Genomic DNA, 22,342 nt, shown 5'->3' on the forward strand with positions numbered 1-22,342 from the left:
ACTCAGCGCACATTGTACATTGAATGGAGTTCACTCCGACACCCTTCCTACACACAGCACAGGGCCACTTCCCAGTTCTTTCCACCTCACCACATGCTTTACCACTTGCCATCACCTTCGTCTTTCCGATATTCACGATCATTCACCATCGAAATAATTCAACAAATAATTAAAATAAGAGATTGGGGAAAAAAGGAATGAATAAGCAGATAAAACTCCAGTGTTGCAAGAAAAAAAGCATTTAATGAATGTGTAGAAAAGTAAAGCAACAAGTAACCATATGTACAGCAATAAATTACGCAATGTTTTGTTTGTTTGGAGAATATAACAACACTGATAAAACACGCATATACAATGACATGTTCATTTTAGAAGTCCCTAAAAGAACAAAATAAATCAATAATTTATGCAATAAATACTGAAATCACTGCAGTTACCTTGAACCAATAACTCATTTCTTGTTAAAAAAAAACAACAAAAAAACAAACAAAAAAATAAACAATGGACAATCTTCCCAATTGTACACCGACCAAGCGCATATACAAATGTACAGTGTCAGACTGCAGGTTTGCGCTTTGTACACAGGACATTACAAGTGTCCCACTGTTTTTAAAACTGTACAAGGTGGCTCATCCGGAGACACAGCAGCAAACAAGGTGTTTCAAGAGGAAGGGGTTGGCCTGGTAGGGGGTGGGAGGGATGGTGGGGGTGGAGGGATGGTGGGGGAGGAGGGATGGTGGGGGAGGAGGGATGGTGGGGGTGGAGGGTTGGTGGTTGGTTGGTTGTTGTGGTCTCGGCAAATGAAGCCGAACCGAGAACAACGGACCAGACGACATGCGATAGCAACAGACAGACCACTGGCCGCCATACACTGACCATACGCACTATTCAATTTGCATGGCACACAATGCATACATCACATCAAAAAATGCACCCAGGCCTCCAATAACTCGGCTGTTCCACATAGCTTGCTTCGATGACGTATGCAGTTTATCTTTGTGACATACAACATACCTAATGAGTAAGTGCTGGTTTATAGACCGCTTAAGGGTGTTGAAATCATATGTCAAACATATCGGGAGAATTCCAAGGTGGACTGTGACTCAAAATGACACAAATAATTTTTTTTGAAGAACAAAGGAAACTGTCGTTTTGATATCATCGTTATAGATGTGGCCGTGCTAAGCACAATGTGATCCTTCACCCCCCCCCCCCCCCGGCACCCCCTAAATCCAGTAAACGTTACAGTTACAAACTCCAAGTGTCAGAGCTCCAACCGTCTCGAAGCCTTTAATACCCTCCTGGACAGGGGTATGGCGCCAGACCAAAGTGTGATTACAGTCAAATAATCCCAAAATAAACCTTTCAATGTGTCTACTCAATTGCGACTCCCTTTTTTTGTCCTTACTTCGTAATCGCACCGCTCAACCACCATCAACCCCTGTAGCATTCATTCATGAAACTATCCTACCAGTGCACTGCTTTGTAACAGCTCGTCACCGCTCACGCCTTGCCATCGCCCTCAAAACCTCTTGGAGATAAAGCATTTTGTAACTCACAAAAAAATACATTATTTGTTTTCTATAAATGGGGATCATAATTTATACAAAAATATTGTAAAACTCTAAACGACTAAATATTTGTTATATAAAATATTACACTTTTATCTTTCAATAACATGACACAATGGACCGTGTACTTTACGGGCATTTGCTGTGCTTTTTGAAGCAAAGGTATAATGCGCTTTAGAGAGCAAATGCTCCAATTTTTGCCTTCCTCCCAGACAAAGGTTTTCCCACCACAGGACATGCTCGCAAAACTAGAACCGCTCACACCAACAAAGCGCCATTTGAAATGGGACTCAAAGATGAGAAAAGAAAACTGAACTCGTCGCTTTGAATATGGAGGAGAGACGGAGGGAAGGGGAAAAGGAGATGGTAAACACTACAGAGGAATTGGGGAAAAAACAAACACATGAGACATTGAGACTTTCCACATTTTCTCGATTCAAACCCCAATAAAAAAATTTTAAAAACAAAAAAAATAAAATAAATCAGTCATCACCTGCTGCGGTGAGTCTCGTGCAGAGGCCAATACTTAGCAGCACTGTGGGATTCTTTTCTTTCTTTTTTTTTTTTTTACCGCAATCCACCCCAAAAGGATGGCACCCTGATAGCAGCCCACAAACGCCATTCTTTAATATTTTTTTCTTTGAAAGAAAAAAAACAACAACATAATTATATTGATTTTTAGGCAGCGTTCTTACTATCACGTCAACTCCCCCCCCCCCCCCCCCAATCGTCCAAATAGCACAGTGGCCAAAATCACATTTCGGCAAATGCTTGCTATACAGGAACCTTATAGCTTGAGCTCAGGCAACACAAACAATTCGCTTTCGTGCCACGGAATAGTCAATTAACACTCCAGGTGCCGACATAAAAGAAACAAACTGTGTACAGTGAAGCTACCCTTTCAAAGGGAAGAGAAAATGAAAGATTCAAGAGTTACACAACCAAACAATGACAGGGGCATTGCTATAAAAGAAAATATGCTCCAGCGTGCAATGCATGGCTACCAATGCCATTCAACTCACGATATATTAAAATAAAACAAACTTGTGAACACACACACACACACACACACACACACACACACACACACACACACACACACACACACACACACACACACACACACACACACAACATCAGAGAAAATGAAACGACAACTTGTCGATGTGAAAGGTACATTGCATTGCAGAGGGCACAGTACTCTCAGATTGGTTGGAGCTTTTCTACCATTTTTCATACATCAATGACAATGTATCTTTCATTTGAGTGTTTCGATATAGACAAAGGTAGGTAGATAAATTACCCCAATTGCAAGAACTATTCTCTGCTGCTTTGATTACGATCTACTCTCATATACAACCACCAGAGATTGAGCAACGTTTACAGAATGATGCCGGCGGGTCCGGAAAATCGTCTGGAGAAGCGGAAGAGAAAGACACTGATGCACAATCTGGGCAGCTCGTCGGCCGAGGAGGACATGACCACGATGAAAGGAAACTGTGCAAACACAGAAGAAGCGACGTTTTCCCGAATCTCAGCAACATGCCATTTTGAGCGTGTGTTGGGTAGGAAGTAACGGGGATTGGAGGCAACAAATAAGGCCAGACAGTTGGGTCCTTACTAGAATCTTGGTGCAGGGCCCGACGGTGGTTGCGCTCCACCCATTCCTCCTGCCGCTGCCGACTCAGACTTTACTATGGTGATTACACTTGTGGCAGCCACCTTAGCCGGGGCAACAGGTTCTTTGGCCACAGTACGAGCAAACGCCTGCAGCGCCTCATACTTGGAGCGCAAGGTGCTGAGCTCTAGTCGCATGCTTTGGTTCTCACGAGCAAGCTTCTCGACCTCGTGCTGCAGCTCCACCTTCTGCCTTTCGAGTTCTTCCTTTTGCGTGACGCGCTTCACACGGCAGCTCGCGGCGTAACCCCGGTTCTTGAGCGTGCGCCGCCGCTGCTTAAGCTTCACGATCTCCTCCTTGGTTAGGCCGCGAAGATGCTGGTTCAGCTCTCGCACCGACATCGACACGAGCTCATTGTCACTGAGCCCACTGGGAACTCCACCCGGGGTGTTCTCACCGGGCTCGCGCTTCACCTGCAAAACAACAATGGTCGTCAATATTCACCCGATCATTGCCATTAATGCTAAAGAGTCTTTCATCAAATATTACATCAAGGACATTTATGAGCTCATGAGCAGTGCATAAGGATGGTCAAAGTTCATTACAAGAGCACATTATAAATGGACATAGCAGGGTTTGGTTTGATAACAAATGCACAATGCAGCATTCAAAACAATTGATTCATGATTGCAACAAGCATCGAGTACAAATGCTCAATTTCCCCCCCTTTTTTCTCTTTTTTTCTCCTTTTTTTTTTACGCCAACACTATGAAAATACTGGAAGAACTAACAACAGAATGTTTGTTTTACACAACGAAAATAAAGTAGTATATTAAAACATGGTGACTACAAGTGAATGAAGAGTGATCGCAGAATCACATTCCATTCACAATCACATTGTCACAATCACAATCACAACCTTCACAATCACAAAAATAATCAAATCAACTTTAAATCACAACTTTAACACAATAATCCTTAACTAATAATAATCTTAATATCCTTAATAATCTTAATAATTAATTTAATATTATCTTATCTTAATAATCCTTATCAATCAGCCTGGTGTTGGCTTAGCGGTTAGGGTGCCAGCTTGGGATCCTAGGATCCTGGGTTTGAATCTTGGTCAATCGCTGAATTAACTCCAGGGGGGTTGACTCAGCATGTCATCCTTCCGAGGTCGGCAAATTGAGTACCAGCTCACTGGTAATTCCCTGTGTGTCGCAAGACATGAAGGGCATCCAGCCATCAAACATTGCTTCAAAAAGGGGCCCAAAAAAAGGCCAAACCCTGCTCTGCAGGGAAAAATGGTCTCTAAAGGTGGTTCTTCTTTTTCTAATAATCCTTATCAATAATAAGAGCCTTTAAATAATCACAACTTCACAACGTTGCAGAATCAGAATCACATCACATTGGACGACCGGTCTTCAGATGATTCCATTTAATCACGAGCTCCAGGTACCGAACACACTGCAGTTCCAATTGCCTAATTTCCACCGAACAGGCTAATACCAGCCAGTTGCCTATTACCTCTACAATGGATGGCCATGCAGAAGGAGGTCATTTGGCCAACCAAAAACTGCGCTAATGTTGCCAACATATGGTTGCCTGTCCGTACCCTATCCTTGTTAAATGCTGAGCATCAAGCAAGGAATTAACACGTACCATTTTTAAAAGTCTTTGCTACAACTTGTCTAGGGTCGGGTTTGGTCTGCCGGACTCCCATAGTCGGAGCAGATGCTCTAACCGTTAAGTGACCTAGTCTGGATAATGCAAGCAGCTGAATAATGCAGCTTATAAAAGATTAATCAAAAGCAAGTGCTTTTAACTGGGAATTCCAAAACAAGACTTGTAACTAGCCACAAGGCAATATCAGGTGCATGGACCGTAATCCAAAAGTGGCTTGGACCTTTTATTAGTTTACATTAATAGCATTTCTGGACAGTGCTGCTTTGACTTTAATGTCTTCTCCAGCAGGATATCATGGCAAAATTACATTTATGGGAAAATATTAACTTGGTGCTCAAAATGCAATGGTGCTGAAAAGCTAACACCTTCACTCGCATAGATTGAAAGAAGCAAAGGTATAAAAAGAGCATAAACAAAGTTAAAAGACAAGTACATAGAAGAGAGAAAAGAAGAAAAAAGGCACGAAGAAAGCCACCAAAATGAATGTTTAACAGCCACTGCACGCCAATGGTATAATGATGGAATCGCTTACTCAAAATGAGGTTTTGGTGGACAGGTTGGGTGGGTGACAAGGACGAAATGATTAGATTTTGGTGAAGAGCCATATCCGGATACTAGAATTTTTCAGTGATTCTTCACCATTGATTGTGCTAAAACCGATGCAGAGCACGATATCTCAAAACGTTATGGACGGATTCGGACGAAAGTTGGTGGACAGGTTGGTTGTGCGACAAGGACGAATTGATTCGATTTTGGTGAAGATCTGGAAACAATTTATTTATTTTACAAGTGATTCTTCACCATTGAGTGATAGGGCCAAAAACGATACTACATATCACGATATTTCCAAAAGTTGTGGACGAGTTATGACAAAACTAGGCGGATGAGTTGGGTAGGTGACAATAACAAGCTGATTCGATTTTGTTTCAGGTCCGGATGAAGATCCGGCCTGTCAGTGGGATACAAAACGTAAACTGTTCCGTCTGGCAGAGAGAGGTATGCGCTCTACCGAGTGCCGTTCTCGTCTTTTCTGTTTTTACCACAAATCCCCACCTCCTGGGGACAGGAACCAAGGGTCAAATCCAAAAATCGTTACATATTTCAATGTGGTGATGGTGATGGCATATACAAAGTTTCATTTCAAAATGTTTAAAATGTGCCCATCATTGCGTTTTTTGGTATTTCACCGCTTGACCCTGCCGCAGCAGGCAGGCCAAAAATGATACTGCTCTCACTCCTTCATGCCATGTGGTGATCATAACTACGAAGTTTGGTGAATTTTTACACAACCATTTAGGAGGAGATAGCGTGACGGACGGACAGACGGGTGGATCCGATTACAATATCCCCCCTGTTTTTTTCTTCAAAAATAATTGGGATAAACAGAAATACAAGTTTACAATGCGACACTTCTGTAGGGTGGTAAAATCTGTATCACAGCCGACATATTGAGGATCTGGGAAATAAAAAAAGATTCAAAATCAAGTTGTATAAAAAACCTGCTGGATGCAAGATAAAGATACGACAATCCACAGGCAGATCCAGGGGGAGTGCAGGTGGTCTATGGGGTCAGGTGCCTCTTGTTTTAATTGAATAAAACACCTTACTTCAACAATTATACCTTCGTTAAAAAATAGCGCTTTTCTCTTGGGATTCTGCCGAGAGCCATACAATTAACAATACACACCTGTGATGCTGATTATTATGAATCTTAACTATTTATTTATTACAACCTGTAGACCCCCTTCCTTACTATTCCCTCCTTTATAAACTTGTCAGTCTGCTTTAGTAAGAAACATATCAAATTGCTTGAGCGCTGCAATTCAATCTGCATCGAAACCCATGTGACAAACATTGGATTACACACTCCAACTGGTTAAGATTGGGGCCTGGGAGCTGAAGGCGGATGGGGTCGGGAGGGGGATTGTCTGAAAGCAACTGGTATGCGATTAGCGAATGCAAGGATTGCACAAGAGTGTTGGAAAGCAACCACATTACAAGAGCATATCCCCATATGTAACCTTAGAAACTGCAGGGAAGAATTAGCATGGAATTGGGAAGCTTTGCAGAAAGAGCGCAAAACCGACTATGCAAGGGTTGCACCAAACACAAGAAAATAACACCACCTCCCAACCAATTTTGACAAATAGACAGATGAGCTACTAACAAGAGAGTGGCCTTGATGATATTATTTGTGCAGCAGTGACATGGAACAGAATGCTCCCCATGGTTAGATATCACATTTGCCAAAGCGTCAAAAATTAATGGGAGCGAGGCTGAGCGAAAAGTTAAATGTGAAACCCTAACAGCTGAGGAATCCTTGTTGCTACTGTGGGACTTGGTATCGTGATAACCATCCAGGTGCGGATGGAGGAGGGTGGAGTTGGTGGCCTGATCTAAGAATGTTTGTGGCAACATTTTCTGAAGATTATTTATGTTTTGTTCACAGGGTCTACGGGTCGTAGATGAGCTAAGTACATATACCATACATATACATGTACACAAATGCATGAGATAACATTGGACTTAACTTCAGACAAACACAGTCACAGACTTTGGGGGAAGTGACGTGACTTCCCACCGCACTTTGCGACAACACCTTTATGACGATGCTTTTCTCTCAGCACTTAGTAAGTAATAGAGTATAAATTTCTTCTTCCCGATGGATGCTAACCTACGGGATTTGTCCATGCTCATTCTTTTAAATGCTGAGCATATAATGAGTTAGCAGCATATGCCATTTTTTGTAAAGTCTGCAGTATGACTCGCACAAGGTCAGGATTGAACCACTGACCTCCTAGTATCAGAGCGGATGCTGCAGCCATTATGCCACCAAATCGGTTTGATATAAAATTTTTCTTGATATTTTTGTCAATACTGCTCCTTGTGGACCACCCTAGCTGGGGATTTTTTTTAAATGTAAGAAGCTCTCCGACATTAAGTCATCAGAACACTCATGAGAAAACTGGTGATGCAGAGTGTAACGGTGGAAGACAAACACGTGGAAGTTGTAAGATCATAAAATATAGCAGAACTCTTTCCTCGCAGACTCCTGCTAAGCATCTTTAATAGTAAAATGATACACAGGTCATATGCCGTGCCATCTTGCGAGAGAGCTTAGACCGTGCATGGGTGCTTGGACCAAATGGGCTGTGCAAAATTATTTTCACATGACCAAGGTCAACTGTACAGCTCTCCTACTCTACACAAATGGCACCGTGTGAACTTTTCCATCTGCCAGCTAATGTTAGTAGACTAGACACGCGGTTTGATGTACATCACCAGATGGTGGACCATGCCCTGCCTGTGAAGCACCAATCTGACAGTTTATAATCACGATATGAATCAATGCAGATGAGACACCTCAAAGGTATCAACAATAACTATGTACCATTCTTACACAATAACTCTATTTACACCGTATATATACATATATATATATATATATATATATATATACACATACATACATACATACATATATATATACATACATACATACATACATATATATATATACATACATACATACATACATATATATATATATATATATATATATATATATATATATATATATATATATATACACGTGTGTATATATACACATATATAATAGAGGGGATACCCAGCGATGCCCAGCTGGGTGAGCTTTTCCGCGGGGTGGTTCCGGGATGTGTTGGACATTGAAAAGCTAAGGAGTTATTGGCCTCATGTTGGTTACACTTTGCCAGGGGGCGGCCTGCGGCAGCACCGCCTGGCCCCATATCCCAAGATACACTTTATTGTGGGCCTTGGTGGCCTCAAAACGGATGCCAAGGCCAACGTGTGGCAGTTTAAACCTTGCCCAGATTCTAAAGTACCTACAGTGCCTTCAGAAAGTATTCACACTCGTTCTGTGGAAAGATCTGTGGAAAGGCTTGAAAATTGCTGTTCACCGACACTTCCCATCCAACCTGACAGAGATTGAGCAAATCTGCAAGGGAGAATGGAAGAAACTCCCCAAATCCAGATGTACAAATCTGGTACAGACATACCCAAGAAGACTCAAAGCTGTAATCGCTACCAAAAACACTTCTGCGAAGTATCGATTCAGGGGATAGAATGCTTATGTAAATTCGATACTTCTGTATTTCATTATTAATTATTATGTAAGAATTTCTAAAATAAAAAATTAAAAAAATCCACTTTGACATTATGGGATATTATGTGTAGATTAGTGGCAAAAATCTCAATTTTAACCATTTTAAATTCAGGCTGTAACACAACAAAATGTGAAAAAGTCAAGGGGTGTGGATACTTTCTGAAGGCACTGTATACCCAAAATATTGTTATGAATTTGGTAATGCAACATCTAGAGCTAGGTAGATCTGAATAGGTAGGTATTCGGCTGTCGTGACAGGGACTCTACATGTAATAAGTTATTGATGTTTAGGCGGTTGTCGGGGTAAGATGTATGAGTGTGGATCTACCTGGAGATTCGAGTGTTAAATAGTGAGGGATTAATGGTAACGCCCTGTGAGTCTCACCTAGTAATCAAACCTTTGTCCTTTATGGCACTGCAAACCACATAAACATTAGTTAGGTCCTTAGTGCAACATTAAATAATTCCCTTTCCCTGACATTGACTTCGTAATAAATGGGCACCACCAGGCCAAAAACACCACCACAATTGGCCGCCACCGTGTACACCTCCCAAGGCCTACAAACCGGGCCGGCACGTGTTATGCCAGGACCGCAGGGTCGCGTAACGGGGGAGATGTTAGGAGTCGCATGCCGTAGAGGGCGTGACCGGCGAACTGGGACCATATGATTGGCTGAGGAGTGGGCGAATGTGACGTCATCGGAGAGAGATATATGCGACGGTCGGACGCCATTTTGGGGAGTTGAGTCTCTCTGAGTTCGCCAGTTGAGTTGAGTTCGCCAGTTGAGTCTCTCTGAGTTCGCGAGTTGAGTTGAGTTGCGATCTGATCTCGAGTCGTCCCAGTTCGTTGAACAGTTGAGTAGAGCGTCCCAGTTCGGTACCGGAGTGGCAGTTGAGAGAAGTGAGAGCTCGTGGCAGTTGACGGTTCGTGCCATTTTCTACAGTTCGTGACCACAGCTCGTTGCAGTTGGCAGTTGGCACTCGGCACTCAGCAGTTGGCAGTTGGCACTTGGTTTTTGGTTGCTTCGTGCAGCCCTGCGTTGGACCGACGAGGCCTGGTGGCGCTTGGAGGCGGAGGCAGAGGGCCGTGGAACTTGGAGCGAGGTGTGCGATCGGGCCGAAAGGAGCGGTGTTGGACGGCAGCCACAAGGACGACAAAGACAGATAAGCCCGAATCCGCGTACACTGTACACGACGTGACTTGTTATTTTCGTATTAATCTCCCTCGTTTGTGTTTGATATCAGTCGTGTGGGGACGTCCCGATTTAGTTATTAGTATTACCGGCGCGTGCTTTTTCACTGGCTTTACTTTTAATAATAAATCCTTATATTATTTTCTGTACATATTTGAACGCAGTTTCCTGGGTGTTTCATTTTAATAGATAAGGTTGCGGAGCCTTCGCTGCGTTTCGCCATTCCGCGCGTTGGTGTTGAACTCGAGTCCGCCATTGAGTTTTCGCCTCGGGAGTGTAAAGTCTCGCAATCGGTCATCCGTAACGGTGGTGTTAATCACGGTTACGCGACAAGTGGTGTCAGGAGTGTAGGATTCGAATCCGTCGGACAAATTTTTTTGTCCGCGGCGAGACATCGACACGGTCGGGCGTACATTGCGTCCGACGTTCGAACGCAAAATTTGGATAGGCGAGGCGGAGAAATTTAATAATCAATTGGGCATACGGAGCGCGATATCGCGTCTTCGTCAAATTTAAATTGTGTTTTTGGAATTAAAATAAATACGCGCGCGGGAAACAATCTTCCGGAAAGCGGATGTCGGAAATTGATGAGATGGAAGTACGCAGCGAGGCCTCCGTCAGCGTTGGGAGTGAGCCGGAAATGGGGGATAAGGAGGATAGCGTTGGAACTTTCCCCGCCGCTGGGACGGCCCCGATAGATCTCCAGACCATAGTAAATTTAATAAATGCTCAGAGGGCCGATAGTGAGCGATTGGGAAAGCAGATGGGAGACATGAGGGCTCAGAGTGAGCGATTGGAGGAACAAATGGGACAAATGAAAAGTGGGATGGAAAATAAAATGGAGTCCCAGGGGAAGGAATGTCGGGAAGGAATGAAGGGAATGAGTGATCGATTGGAGGAACAAATGGGACAAATGAAAAGTGGGTTGGAAAATAAAATGGAGTCCCAGGGGAAGGAATGGAGGAATGAAATAAAGGAAAGGAATGAACAATTGGAAGGAAAAATTGGGGAAATGGCACAGCAGCTGGGGGAACGAATTGATGGCATAGAAGGGAGAGTGCAAAACCAAATTACGGACAGACTGGGGGAATTTGAGGGTAAAGTAGAAACTCAAATGGGGGAGATGGAAAAAGCCATAGGGGTGGAAATTGAATTGAAACGGGAAGAATTAATGTCAAAAATAGAGGAGGGCGTGACGCAGGCTGTCCAAATGGGGGAAAAGTTGGAGGGTCAGATTGGTGCCACAAATGCTCGAATTGATAAAGCAAATGGGGACCTGGAAGGCTATCGGGACCGTGTGGATGTCACAACACCCCAACCGGGGGATGAATTTGGAATTGTGCAGCACCAGGGCGGTGGTGCGGAGCAAGAGGGGGTAGAGTTTTTGGGGGTCCGTGCAATGGAGCCGGACCAGGTATTTATTGGGGATATTGATCAAAGCCTGGCGGGGCCAGGAATGATTTCTAATGATGAGGATGAGTTGATCCAGCGGCTGGAGACCTGTGACAGTCCCATGGAGGTAGAGCTTGTTCAGGCCCAAAGGAGTCTGGGGGAAGAGGTGAGTTGGTCCGAGGAGGTGGTTGGAATGACCGAGGGGACGCTCACTGTACACTGCTATTTGGAAACCGAGGCTCCAAAATTGGACAACCAGTTGGGGGAGTGTGTTGGCTCCGGGCTGGATTTGGATCTTGGAGGATCGGGAGATAGAGCTTCTGGAGATTTGGTCCCTGTAGGGAATTTGGATCAACTGCAGGGAGGGGCAGAACAGCCGGTGGTAGAGGTTGTTCCCTGCAGCTGCGGTTTGGCGGTGGGAATGAAAATTTGTAAAATAAAATTTAAAATAAAATTACAATGGGAACTTGATTTGGAGCAGCCATGGTTGGGATTGGTCCCCGGGCTGCGGGATCTGGATATGGAGAGGTCATGGGTGATGGCCTCGGGCAAAAGTTGCCCCTTTCAAAATTTGGGTATGCCGGCCAGCTGGGGGGCTGTGATGGCGAGATTTGGACGTGGGGTCCAGCCTTGGGTGTCGAGGTACGACCTGGGTCCCACGGGGGGTCTGGTGGAGTGTGGCGTCCCTTGTCCGTCGGGGCGCCGTCCGAGCTGGTGGCTCGGGCCGGCAGGGTCACCGGACCCTGGTGGGGGTTAAGACCTCCAGAGAGGGTCCGAGGTGGTTTCTCAAGTCTGGGTTGGCATTTATTGAGGACCACTAGGGGGAGGTGTTGTGGGTCGCGCTTTGGTGGTGGCACTGTGGATGGCCAACTTGGGACTGATGTGGTGACCACCCGGGCATGCGGCCTGGCACTCTCCTCCAGGGACTCTGGGACAACCAGCATGTGGTGACCTGGCATGGTGGTTGGTCTATGGACGCGGGTCAAACCGAATGGACAGGGATGGAGATAGCCTGCCGGACAACCATTGGGGCATCTGTGGAACGTGATGGTGTGAGTGACCTTCCACCGATGCTCCGTTATGATTTATGGACTCTCGGGTTGGGAAGAGAGCCATGGGGATGTGAATCGGGAGATGTGTAACGCGCCGAGCATATGGGCCATGCTCGGCTGGCATGTGTATGGCAAAGCATCCTTCTTTGGTGAGGTGAGTGAAATGTGACAAATGGTTGGCATGGGTAATCTGTGGGTTAGATGGAAATTTAAGGGTGGATTTTGAAATGCCATGGTGGACACTGTACAGTGACGCCATTATTGATCCAGGTGTGTAGACCAAAGTGTTGGAGGCTGTGATGAAATTAATAGGGTAGCAAGACACAGCTTTCAACTGGTTGCGGGGGCAACTGTGCTGATATTTGGACGCGGGATGATGGGGATGTAGTTGTGTAGCCTGAGGGTCAACGTGGTGCTGTGCGTGTCCGAGGTGTGTGGACCATGTCTTCTGGGTGGGTCTCCTGGTGGAGCATGGCTGTTGACTGGACCTTGGTGTGGTCAAGTGTGGGTGAGCACTGGGGGGGCTGCAGTTCTGTAGTCGGACTGGGGGATGATGGGGAGGTGCAGGGGACGTGGCTGTAGGGATGCCACGCACTGCGACCGTGCCCCCCAGGGCCGAGGTTGTGTGTGCGGTAGTGTGTGTTGTGGCAGCAAGTGCTCACCACATTGGCCAGCTGGGGCTGCTGCAGCTGTGTTCCTCGCAGGGGGGCCGAAGGATGGATGGTGGGTCGCGCCCTTATGGACACTCATGGGCCATGTTGGCGTTTTGACTGCTCACCTTGTCCCGGTGACCCTTGCACGGTAGAGGTGCAGAGCTGTCGTGGCCACAGGTAGTTGTGTAGTGATGATCACCGTTGGATGCGGATCCACATACCTGCCAGTGTAGTGGGGACAAAAGAGAAATTTGGAAGGATTTGGTAGGCCCAATGTGAAATTTTGGGAATTGTATGGGTGGATTGCACTTTGAACCTGACCAACCTGCAACTACCTGCACTTGAGGTGAGTGTTTTGAGGAGTACTGTCCCAGGCTTCAGGATTTGCTTTGGGAAATTGGGGACATGTAATTTGGAGTTGGGAGGCGGGTGAGAGTGAGGACATGGCCGGTGAGGGGATGGAATGGGAGCCACAGTGTCTTGTGGGTGGCGTATGGTTTTGTATTGTGGTTAGGTGTTTTGATGTGGTCGTGAGAGTGGAACCTGGAGAGTGAGTGATGATTATTGGAGATAATGAGGGGTGATAATTGTGCTTGTGGAAATGTGCTTTTGGGAAGATGTGATGGTTTAAATGTGAACTGGGGGAATTTCACATGTAGCAGGCCATGGCAAGCCTTGTAACACCTTTGACACCATCTATTGAATTGTGCTGAGTTGTGTGGAGAATTGAATGGCAGTGGGGGAGGAAGTGTGTTTTGGGGTCTTGTGGGTGGGGAAGGTGTGTGTGTCCGCAGGTACAGAGCAAGCTCTGAGGAGCGATGCCTGCGGGCCCCCCTCTGCGGCAATTACCCCTGGCAGCCGGTGGTAACTGGAAATTGGAGCTCGTCGGTGGAGGGTCTGGTTGGGCGCCGCGGGGTGAGGAAGTCCCCCGGTGACCCGTGTTGCTGCGCGAAAGCAGGAGGCAAAGGAGCCTGGTGTGTGTGGAGACCCTCACCGGCGAGGTAACGGCGGAAAGGGGCTGTTGGGCTGTCATGGGGCCAAGAGGTAAAGGGGGGGGGGCAATGAACTTGTAAGTCGGTTGACTTGTTTTTGGGACTGCGGGCACCACAGCCTGATGCGCCCCCACCATCTTTTTGTGCGGTACCTCCCCGCTGCCTAGTTGAGGAATGCACACACACGTGAATGACATCAATGCCATGGTCCTGCAGGGGGTGTATTGGGAGGAAGTGCTTGTTGATTTTTGAAATGCCTTGATGACCTATGGAATGAGAATGAGTGGTTAAGGGGTCTGTGTTGCATGAATGTGGGCGAAATCCACCGAGCCGTGTCACTCACCTGTAACATCTGGGCAGGGCCCGTGGAAATTTAGGGGGGATGCATTGGGGATGGCCCCGCAGGTAAGGTTGTGTCTTGTGGCATCCACCGGGGGACGCGGTCTGTAGACCGGGGTATGTACAAAGGTTAGAGTTTTGAGTTTTGGAAAGATGGTTAAGTTTTGTGGTTAAGTTAGTGTTGTGTGTTGTTGTTTCCTCCCTCCACAGGAACAACGAAGAAAATGTACATACTTGCATGATGGTTAAGGGGTTCAGCATGTTAAGGAAGTGTAGGTAGGTAGTCCGACTCACTTCCCACAGCCCTTCCTGATTTATTTCGTAGGTTAATTAAGTGTGTGACAGTAAGTGTTAAGGCTGGAATGGTAGCGCCTGCAGTGAACCTTGCAGGAGCTACGGTTCCAGGGGGGGGGCTGTGTTATGAATTTGGTAATGCAACATCTAGAGCTAGGTAGATCTGAATAGGTAGGTATTCGGCTGTCGTGACAGGGACTCTACATGTAATAAGTTATTGATGTTTAGGCGGTTGTCGGGGTAAGATGTATGAGTGTGGATCTACCTGGAGATTCGAGTGTTAAATAGTGAGGGATTAATGGTAACGCCCTGTGAGTCTCACCTAGTAATCAAACCTTTGTCCTTTATGGCACTGCAAACCACATAAACATTAGTTAGGTCCTTAGTGCAACATTAAATAATTCCCTTTCCCTGACATTGACTTCGTAATAAATGGGCACCACCAGGCCAAAAACACCACCACAATTGGCCGCCACCGTGTACACCTCCCAAGGCCTACAAACCGGGCCGGCACGTGTTATGCCAGGACCGCAGGGTCGCGTAACGGGGGAGATGTTAGGAGTCGCATGCCGTAGAGGGCGTGACCGGCGAACTGGGACCATATGATTGGCTGAGGAGTGGGCGAATGTGACGTCATCGGAGAGAGATATATGCGACGGTCGGACGCCATTTTGGGGAGTTGAGTCTCTCTGAGTTCGCCAGTTGAGTTGAGTTCGCCAGTTGAGTCTCTCTGAGTTCGCGAGTTGAGTTGAGTTGCGATCTGATCTCGAGTCGTCCCAGTTCGTTGAACAGTTGAGTAGAGCGTCCCAGTTCGGTACCGGAGTGGCAGTTGAGAGAAGTGAGAGCTCGTGGCAGTTGACGGTTCGTGCCATTTTCTACAGTTCGTGACCACAGCTCGTTGCAGTTGGCAGTTGGCACTCGGCACTCAGCAGTTGGCAGTTGGCACTTGGTTTTTGGTTGCTTCGTGCAGCCCTGCGTTGGACCGACGAGGCCTGGTGGCGCTTGGAGGCGGAGGCAGAGGGCCGTGGAACTTGGAGCGAGGTGTGCGATCGGGCCGAAAGGAGCGGTGTTGGACGGCAGCCACAAGGACGACAAAGACAGATAAGCCCGAATCCGCGTACACTGTACACGACGTGACTTGTTATTTTCGTATTAATCTCCCTCGTTTGTGTTTGATATCAGTCGTGTGGGGACGTCCCGATTTAGTTATTAGTATTACCGGCGCGTGCTTTTTCACTGGCTTTACTTTTAATAATAAATCCTTATATTATTTTCTGTACATATTTGAACGCAGTTTCCTGGGTGTTTCATTTTAATAGATAAGGTTGCGGAGCCTTCGCTGCGTTTCGCCATTCCGCGCGTTGGTGTTGAACTCGAGTCCGCCATTGAGTTTTCGCCTCGGGAGTGTAAAGTCTCGCAATCGGTCATCCGTAACGGTGGTGTTAATCACGGTTACGCGACAATATGTAGCCTCCAGCTGCTGTAGCTCAGCCATGAAAGATTAACATACAAACAGATACCCAAACACTTGAAAATATTTACAAGATATGTACCTTATATGTTGAGACCCCATTACTGTATTGGGTACCAGCAAGCAAGTGCCACACCAGCTATAGCTGCATGAATCCTGACCAACAGGAAATGCCTGCCACACATTAACCTATCTGTGGTACACAAACAGTGTTAGGGTTAGCCAAGAACAATTTAAATTTTAAAAAGGCTCTTCTGACTAAACAGGTTGCCTCGGCTCTGCCTATTAGGCATGAGCTTAGCAGAGCTACTGCTCCCCACTTACCAGTGGGATTGTATTTCAGCCAAAACCGGGAAGATAATTTGATTCTCAATTTTATAGACAAGTCCACTCTGGAGAGGGAACATCCATGGACAAGTGTTTTCGGCTTGTTGGCCCTCGTCTTATGAGGGAGGCCTTTTTATCCAAAGAGGTAAAAATAATCAAAACATTTAAATAGCTTGGAATGCAAACGTTAGCTCTATGGCCAAAGTTTCTAGCTCCTCCATGAGCCTTGACTATGTACACAAAAAGCATACAGTCCAACAACACTGTCACATGAGCATTCACATGCACCTCAGCCCGAAGGCTGAAGCACAAGGTCAAGGTCAATCAAACACATACAGCCTAACCCCAAAGGGTCAACATGCATGGTCACAGAATTAGACCACAACTCCATAGGAGTAAGTCCCAATGGTACTGGTCGGGGTGGAATAAAAGCGCCTCCTGGGAGCGAACTGGTCAAAGCGTACAACACATTAAGTCGAGATCTGACCCCATCACTGTAGTGGGTACCAGGAAGTAAGTGCCACAGCAACATTTGCTGTATGCATCCTGACCACGAAGAAATGCCTGCCACACATTAACCTATCTGTGGTACACAAAACAGTTCTTGGGGTAGCCAGGAACAATTAAAAAATTTTAAAGGATCTTCTGGCAAAACATTTGCATAGACTCAGATTATTAAGCATGAGGTTAGCAAAGCTACAGTCCCTACCTACCAGTAGGATTGTGCTGCAGCCAATAGCGGGAAGAGGATTTAAATCTCAATTTTATAGACTAGTTAAATGTTTCATATGTCTTGTGTGGTTTGACCAGTTCAATTTAATGTCTTCTAGGGCTTCACTAGTTCACTCTGTGGAGGACATTCTACTCCATACTGACAAGGGCCAACAAGCCTCAACTAAATGTCTGTGGATGTTCCCTCTCCAGGGTGGACTGAATATGAAATTGAGAATTAAATTATCCTCTAGGTACTAGCTGCAGCACCATCCCGATGGGAAGTAGGGAGCTGTAGCTCTGCTAAGATCATGCCCAATAGGCGGAGCCTATAACATTTTTAGCCAGAAGAGCCTATAAATATACATATACAGTCATGTGAAAAAGTAAGTACACCCCATGTAAAGTTTTGACTTTTTCAACATATTTCAACACACAGCTATTTGATCTTCATTTCAACAATATTGATAGGTAAAGGTGATATAATATAACAAATTTCATGAAACAGTTACATTTTGTAGTCCATTGTATAATTTAAATAAACATAAATGCAAATTTCACGTGCGGAAAAAGTAAGTACACCCTTGGCTCTAATAGGTGGTATTGCCCCCGTTGGCAGAAACAACCTCAAGTAGGCGTTTCTTATAACTGTCTACCAGTCTCTGACATCGAATGGGAGAAATTTTTGCCCACTCCTCCATGCAGAATTCTTTCAGCTGTGCGATGTTTGAGGGGTTTCTTGCATGCACAGCTCGTTTCAAATCCCCCACAACATCTCGATGGGATTTAGATCCGGGCTTTCACTTGGCCATTCCAGAACCCTCCATTTCTTTCTTTTCAGCCATTCCTTGGTGGATTTACTCGTATGTTTAGGGTCATTGTCATGTTGCAAGGTCCACCTTCGGTTGAGCTTCAACTTTCCGACAGATGGCCTCACATTATCCTCAAGCACCCTCTGGTACAATGAAGAATTAATAGTGGATTCTGTGATGGTGAGCTGCCCAGGCCCTGATGCAGCAAAGCTGCCCCAAACCATAATATTTCCACCACCATGCTTTACAGTTGGTATCAGGTTCTTGTGGTCAAATGCTGTCTTTGGTTTTCGCCAAACATGTCTTCTGGTACTGTGGCAAAACAGCTCTACCTTTGACTCATCTGTCCAGAGCACATTGTTCCAGAAGTGCTGGTCTTTGCCTAGGTTTTCATTTGCAAACTTTAGTCTTGCCCTGATGTTCTTTCTGGACAGCAAAGGTTTCCTCCTGGCACACCTCCCATGTAGATCAAATTTGTGCAGTCTCTTTCTAATGGTGGACTCGTGCACTTTGACATCAACAGTGGCAAGAGCTACCTGTAGGTCCCGTGATGACATTCTGGGGTTCTTGGAGACTTCTTTCAGCATCTTGTGGTCTGCTCTCGGGCTGAACTTGCTGGGGCGGCCTGGCCTGAACAAATTGGCAGTTGTTTGGAATCTTCTCCACTTGTAATTGATCTTCCGGACAGTTGAATGATTGATTTCAAAATGTTTGGAGATCTTTTTAAATCCCTTCCCAGACTCGTAGGCATCTATAACCTTCTTTCTGAAGGCCTCAGAGAGCTCTTTTGATCTAGGCTTAGTGACGCCGCACACTTCAACAACAAAGAGCAAACCAAACTAAATGTCTGAGGTTTAAGTAAGACAGGTGCCTCCAAGATCCTCTCTAACGATGTTCTCATCATTTGCACCTGAGCTGGTGCACCTGATTCTAATTTTAGGTGTTTGAAGTAGTGATAAATGTAGGGGTAGACTTACTTTTTCCACATGCGAAATTTGCATTTATGTTTATTTAAATTATACAATGGACTACAAAATGTAAATGTTTCATGATATTTGTTGTATTATATCACCTTTATCTATCAATATTGTTGAAATGAAGATCAAATAGCTGTATGTTGAAATATGTTGAAAAAGTCAAAACTTTACATGGGGTGTACTTACTTTTTCACGTGACTGTATATATATGTTGGAACCCATCTGTGGATCGGTCCCATCGGCCGATGGGTCTGACCCATCTGTGGATGCACGAGAAATGACAATGCAGACCCATCGGCCGATGGGTCTGCGCCATCTGCGGATGTGTTGTTCACCTTGAAGGTGAACCCATCTGTTTCCGATGCATCAATGGTGGATGAGTATGTTTATTTGAACCTAAAAATAAGCAATTGATGTCATAAATGTTTATAAAGCAGTCCGTGACATGTGGTTTAATCTGTTAAACATTTAAAAATCATCTCTGTTAAATTCCTACCACATGTATGACTGTGTACCTGATTGAAGAGCACCATTCTGTCAACACATTCCTTCAAGGTGAACAACACATCCGCAGATGGCGCAGACCCATCGGCCGATGGGTCTGCATTGTCATTTCTCGTGCATGCACAGATGGGTCAGACCCATCGGCCGATGGGACCGATCCACAGATGGGTTCCAACACGTATATATATATATATATATATATATATATATATATATATATATATATACAGAGTTGGCATTTAATACGGAATATTTTTTTTGTGGGGGTGAACCTACCTTTCAAGATGTCTTAGAACCAAAAGTTTATTGGAATTATGTTGAAATTATTCGAGATTTTGTTAATGTGACCTTTAAAAGAAACAAAAACCACATTTAACATTTCAAAACAAATAAATTGATCCTTGAAAGTGATGTAAACTGATATCGAACTCAATTCATGGACAGTACTGTGTTAAACTTCTGTACGTTTTCCAGAAGTATCTCTTTATTTTGCACATTAGCCAAAAATTCTTTAAACAAAAACAAAAGTTAAATAACGACTGGGATTACGGACAGTAAAATTACAGTTCAGTACTTCGTGTAACCCCCACGAGCATTCAGGAGAGCACGTACATGTTGAGGCATGCTGTTCACGAGATTTGCCAAGGTTTGGACAGGAATCGCTTGCCATGCAGTGACAATAGCCTGCTGCAATTCACGCACAGAGGTCGGCTGCTGGTCCAAGTGGTCGATTTGACACGTTAATTCTGCCCACAAGTTCTCTATCGGATTCATATCCGGGGACATGGCAGGCCACTCCATATGCTCTACACCATGGTCAGCAAAAAAGTGTTGGATCATGCGAGCACGATGAGGCCGTGCATTGTCATCTTGGAAGACAAAGTTTCCTCGAAAGGCTGCACGAGCAAATGGAAGCAATGTTTCTTCCAGAATGGCCCTGTACTTGAACTGGTTCAGGTTTCAATTCAGAACAACCAGGTCAGTTTTGCCCCCTGCATGAAAAGCAGCCCAAACGGTCACCCCACCACCTCCAGCTTGGACTCTTGGCACTATACAATCTTTGTTGTAGGCTTCATGCACTTGTCTGCGCACTCGGACGCGGCCATCTTGACGACAGACCAGAAATCTAGACTCGTCACTGAAGATCACTTGATTCCAGTGTCCTGGCTGCCATTGACGGTGCTCTCTGGCCCACTGCAATCGGTGCTGGCGGTGTTGTCTGGTCAGGCGTGGCTTTCTCAGGGGACGCCTGGCACGATAGCCTGCTTGAACCAGTCATTGGTTGACTAGCCTTCTGGATACAGGCACATTTGTCAGTTGCTGCCACTCAGCCCTAAGCCGATTAGCTGAGTTGGTATGGCCATTGTGGACTAACCGGTGCAGCTGGTGATCATCCCTCCTTGTGGTTCTGCGGGGACATCCTGGCCTCGGTATTGGAGTAGGGACACCCCTCTGAGCATTTCATTTCAGGATCTTTGACACCTGACCTTGAGTGATGCCATACTGCTGAGCAATAGCACGCTGTTTCATGCCGTAATTCCGTAAAGCCACCACTCCATGACAAACAGCATTGTCGAGTTGATGGACCATCTCCAGAGGAAGCGGCAATAACTTTTGGAGACGTGCAGCAGTTGTTTTCCACTAATGCAGAACGCAACAACCCTTGTATACCCGAATGTGAAGCCAATCATCAAATGCACCTGTCCGTACATTTTGCCATGCCACCTGTGATATAATCCTGTTGTTGACTTCTTACTGCGACAGACAATCAGTGACATGGTTCTTTTAACAAATAAATCACCAAAGTGTAAAAGAAACTCACCAGATTGATATACTGAGGTAAGAAATTAAACCCAAGTCAAGGAAAAAAAAATATTCCATATTAAATGCCAAGTCTGTATATAAATATATATATATATATATACTGTATATATATTCTTATGTTTGTAGGGGGTAGTGATAACTTAGAACCAGGTGGATTTGCATAAATTAGCATGCTCTGTATGTCACGATGAAGAAGAAGAACCACCATGTAATAATTATTTGTTTAGCCCAGATGTCGTGTAAGGTGTATCCTTATTCCCATCATGAGGGGCGGGGTCATGTTAATTAGCTCAGGGATTATGGGTAAATTAATTCCCTGTGTGTTGATGCCTCTGTAATTTATTCCTTTGTTCCTTTTGACAATACACCACACGTAGAGCTAGAATCGCGCATTTAATAGCACTCATTAAATAAACTATCCGGAAGCAGGATATTGAGCGCTATGGCTGATAACACCAACTTGGATAGCAACATCGAAGTAGAAAGGTCCGTGGGGCCACGCCCTGAAGAGCAGTTATTGGTTAGAGGGAGCGCGAGGCGCTCGGGGATTGGTGGAAGGATGATGTCATCGAGAACGTTCTGGAGCGGGCGAGTTGGCACGGACTTGTTGGATTAGGATGAGGATGACATCAGGGGATGGATTATAAAAGACTGGTGATCCTAACATCGCTCTCTCGGTTGCTGGATTGTGGACCTCTTTCTCCTTGCTGGCGTAGATCGTGATTATTTCTCTCTCCTGGCTGGATGGTGGATTGACCGGCCATCTCCTCGTCTTGGCA

At 45.4% G+C, this 22,342-nt stretch overlaps 1 protein-coding gene across 6 annotated transcripts in view; it reads right to left on the reverse strand.

The window, feature by feature from the left end:
- Window positions 1-223: 223 nt before the first annotated feature.
- LOC137423368 (transcription factor MafK) overlaps window positions 224-22,342 on the reverse strand; it is a 94,400-nt gene continuing 72,281 nt past the window's right edge. For all 6 annotated transcript variants that reach the window (XM_068110439.2, XM_068110438.2, XM_068110437.2 and 3 more), the window contains one exon: window positions 224-3,662. In XM_068110439.2, coding sequence (XP_067966540.1) covers window positions 3,192-3,662 — 471 coding nt within the window. In that variant the 3' untranslated portion in view covers window positions 224-3,191. The remainder of the gene's footprint in view (window positions 3,663-22,342) is intronic.

This window comes from Myxine glutinosa, chromosome 3, assembly GCF_964187855.1.
Source record: "Myxine glutinosa chromosome 3, kmMyxGlut1.1, whole genome shotgun sequence".
In the NCBI taxonomy this organism is placed as follows: domain Eukaryota; kingdom Metazoa; phylum Chordata; class Myxini; order Myxiniformes; family Myxinidae; genus Myxine; species Myxine glutinosa.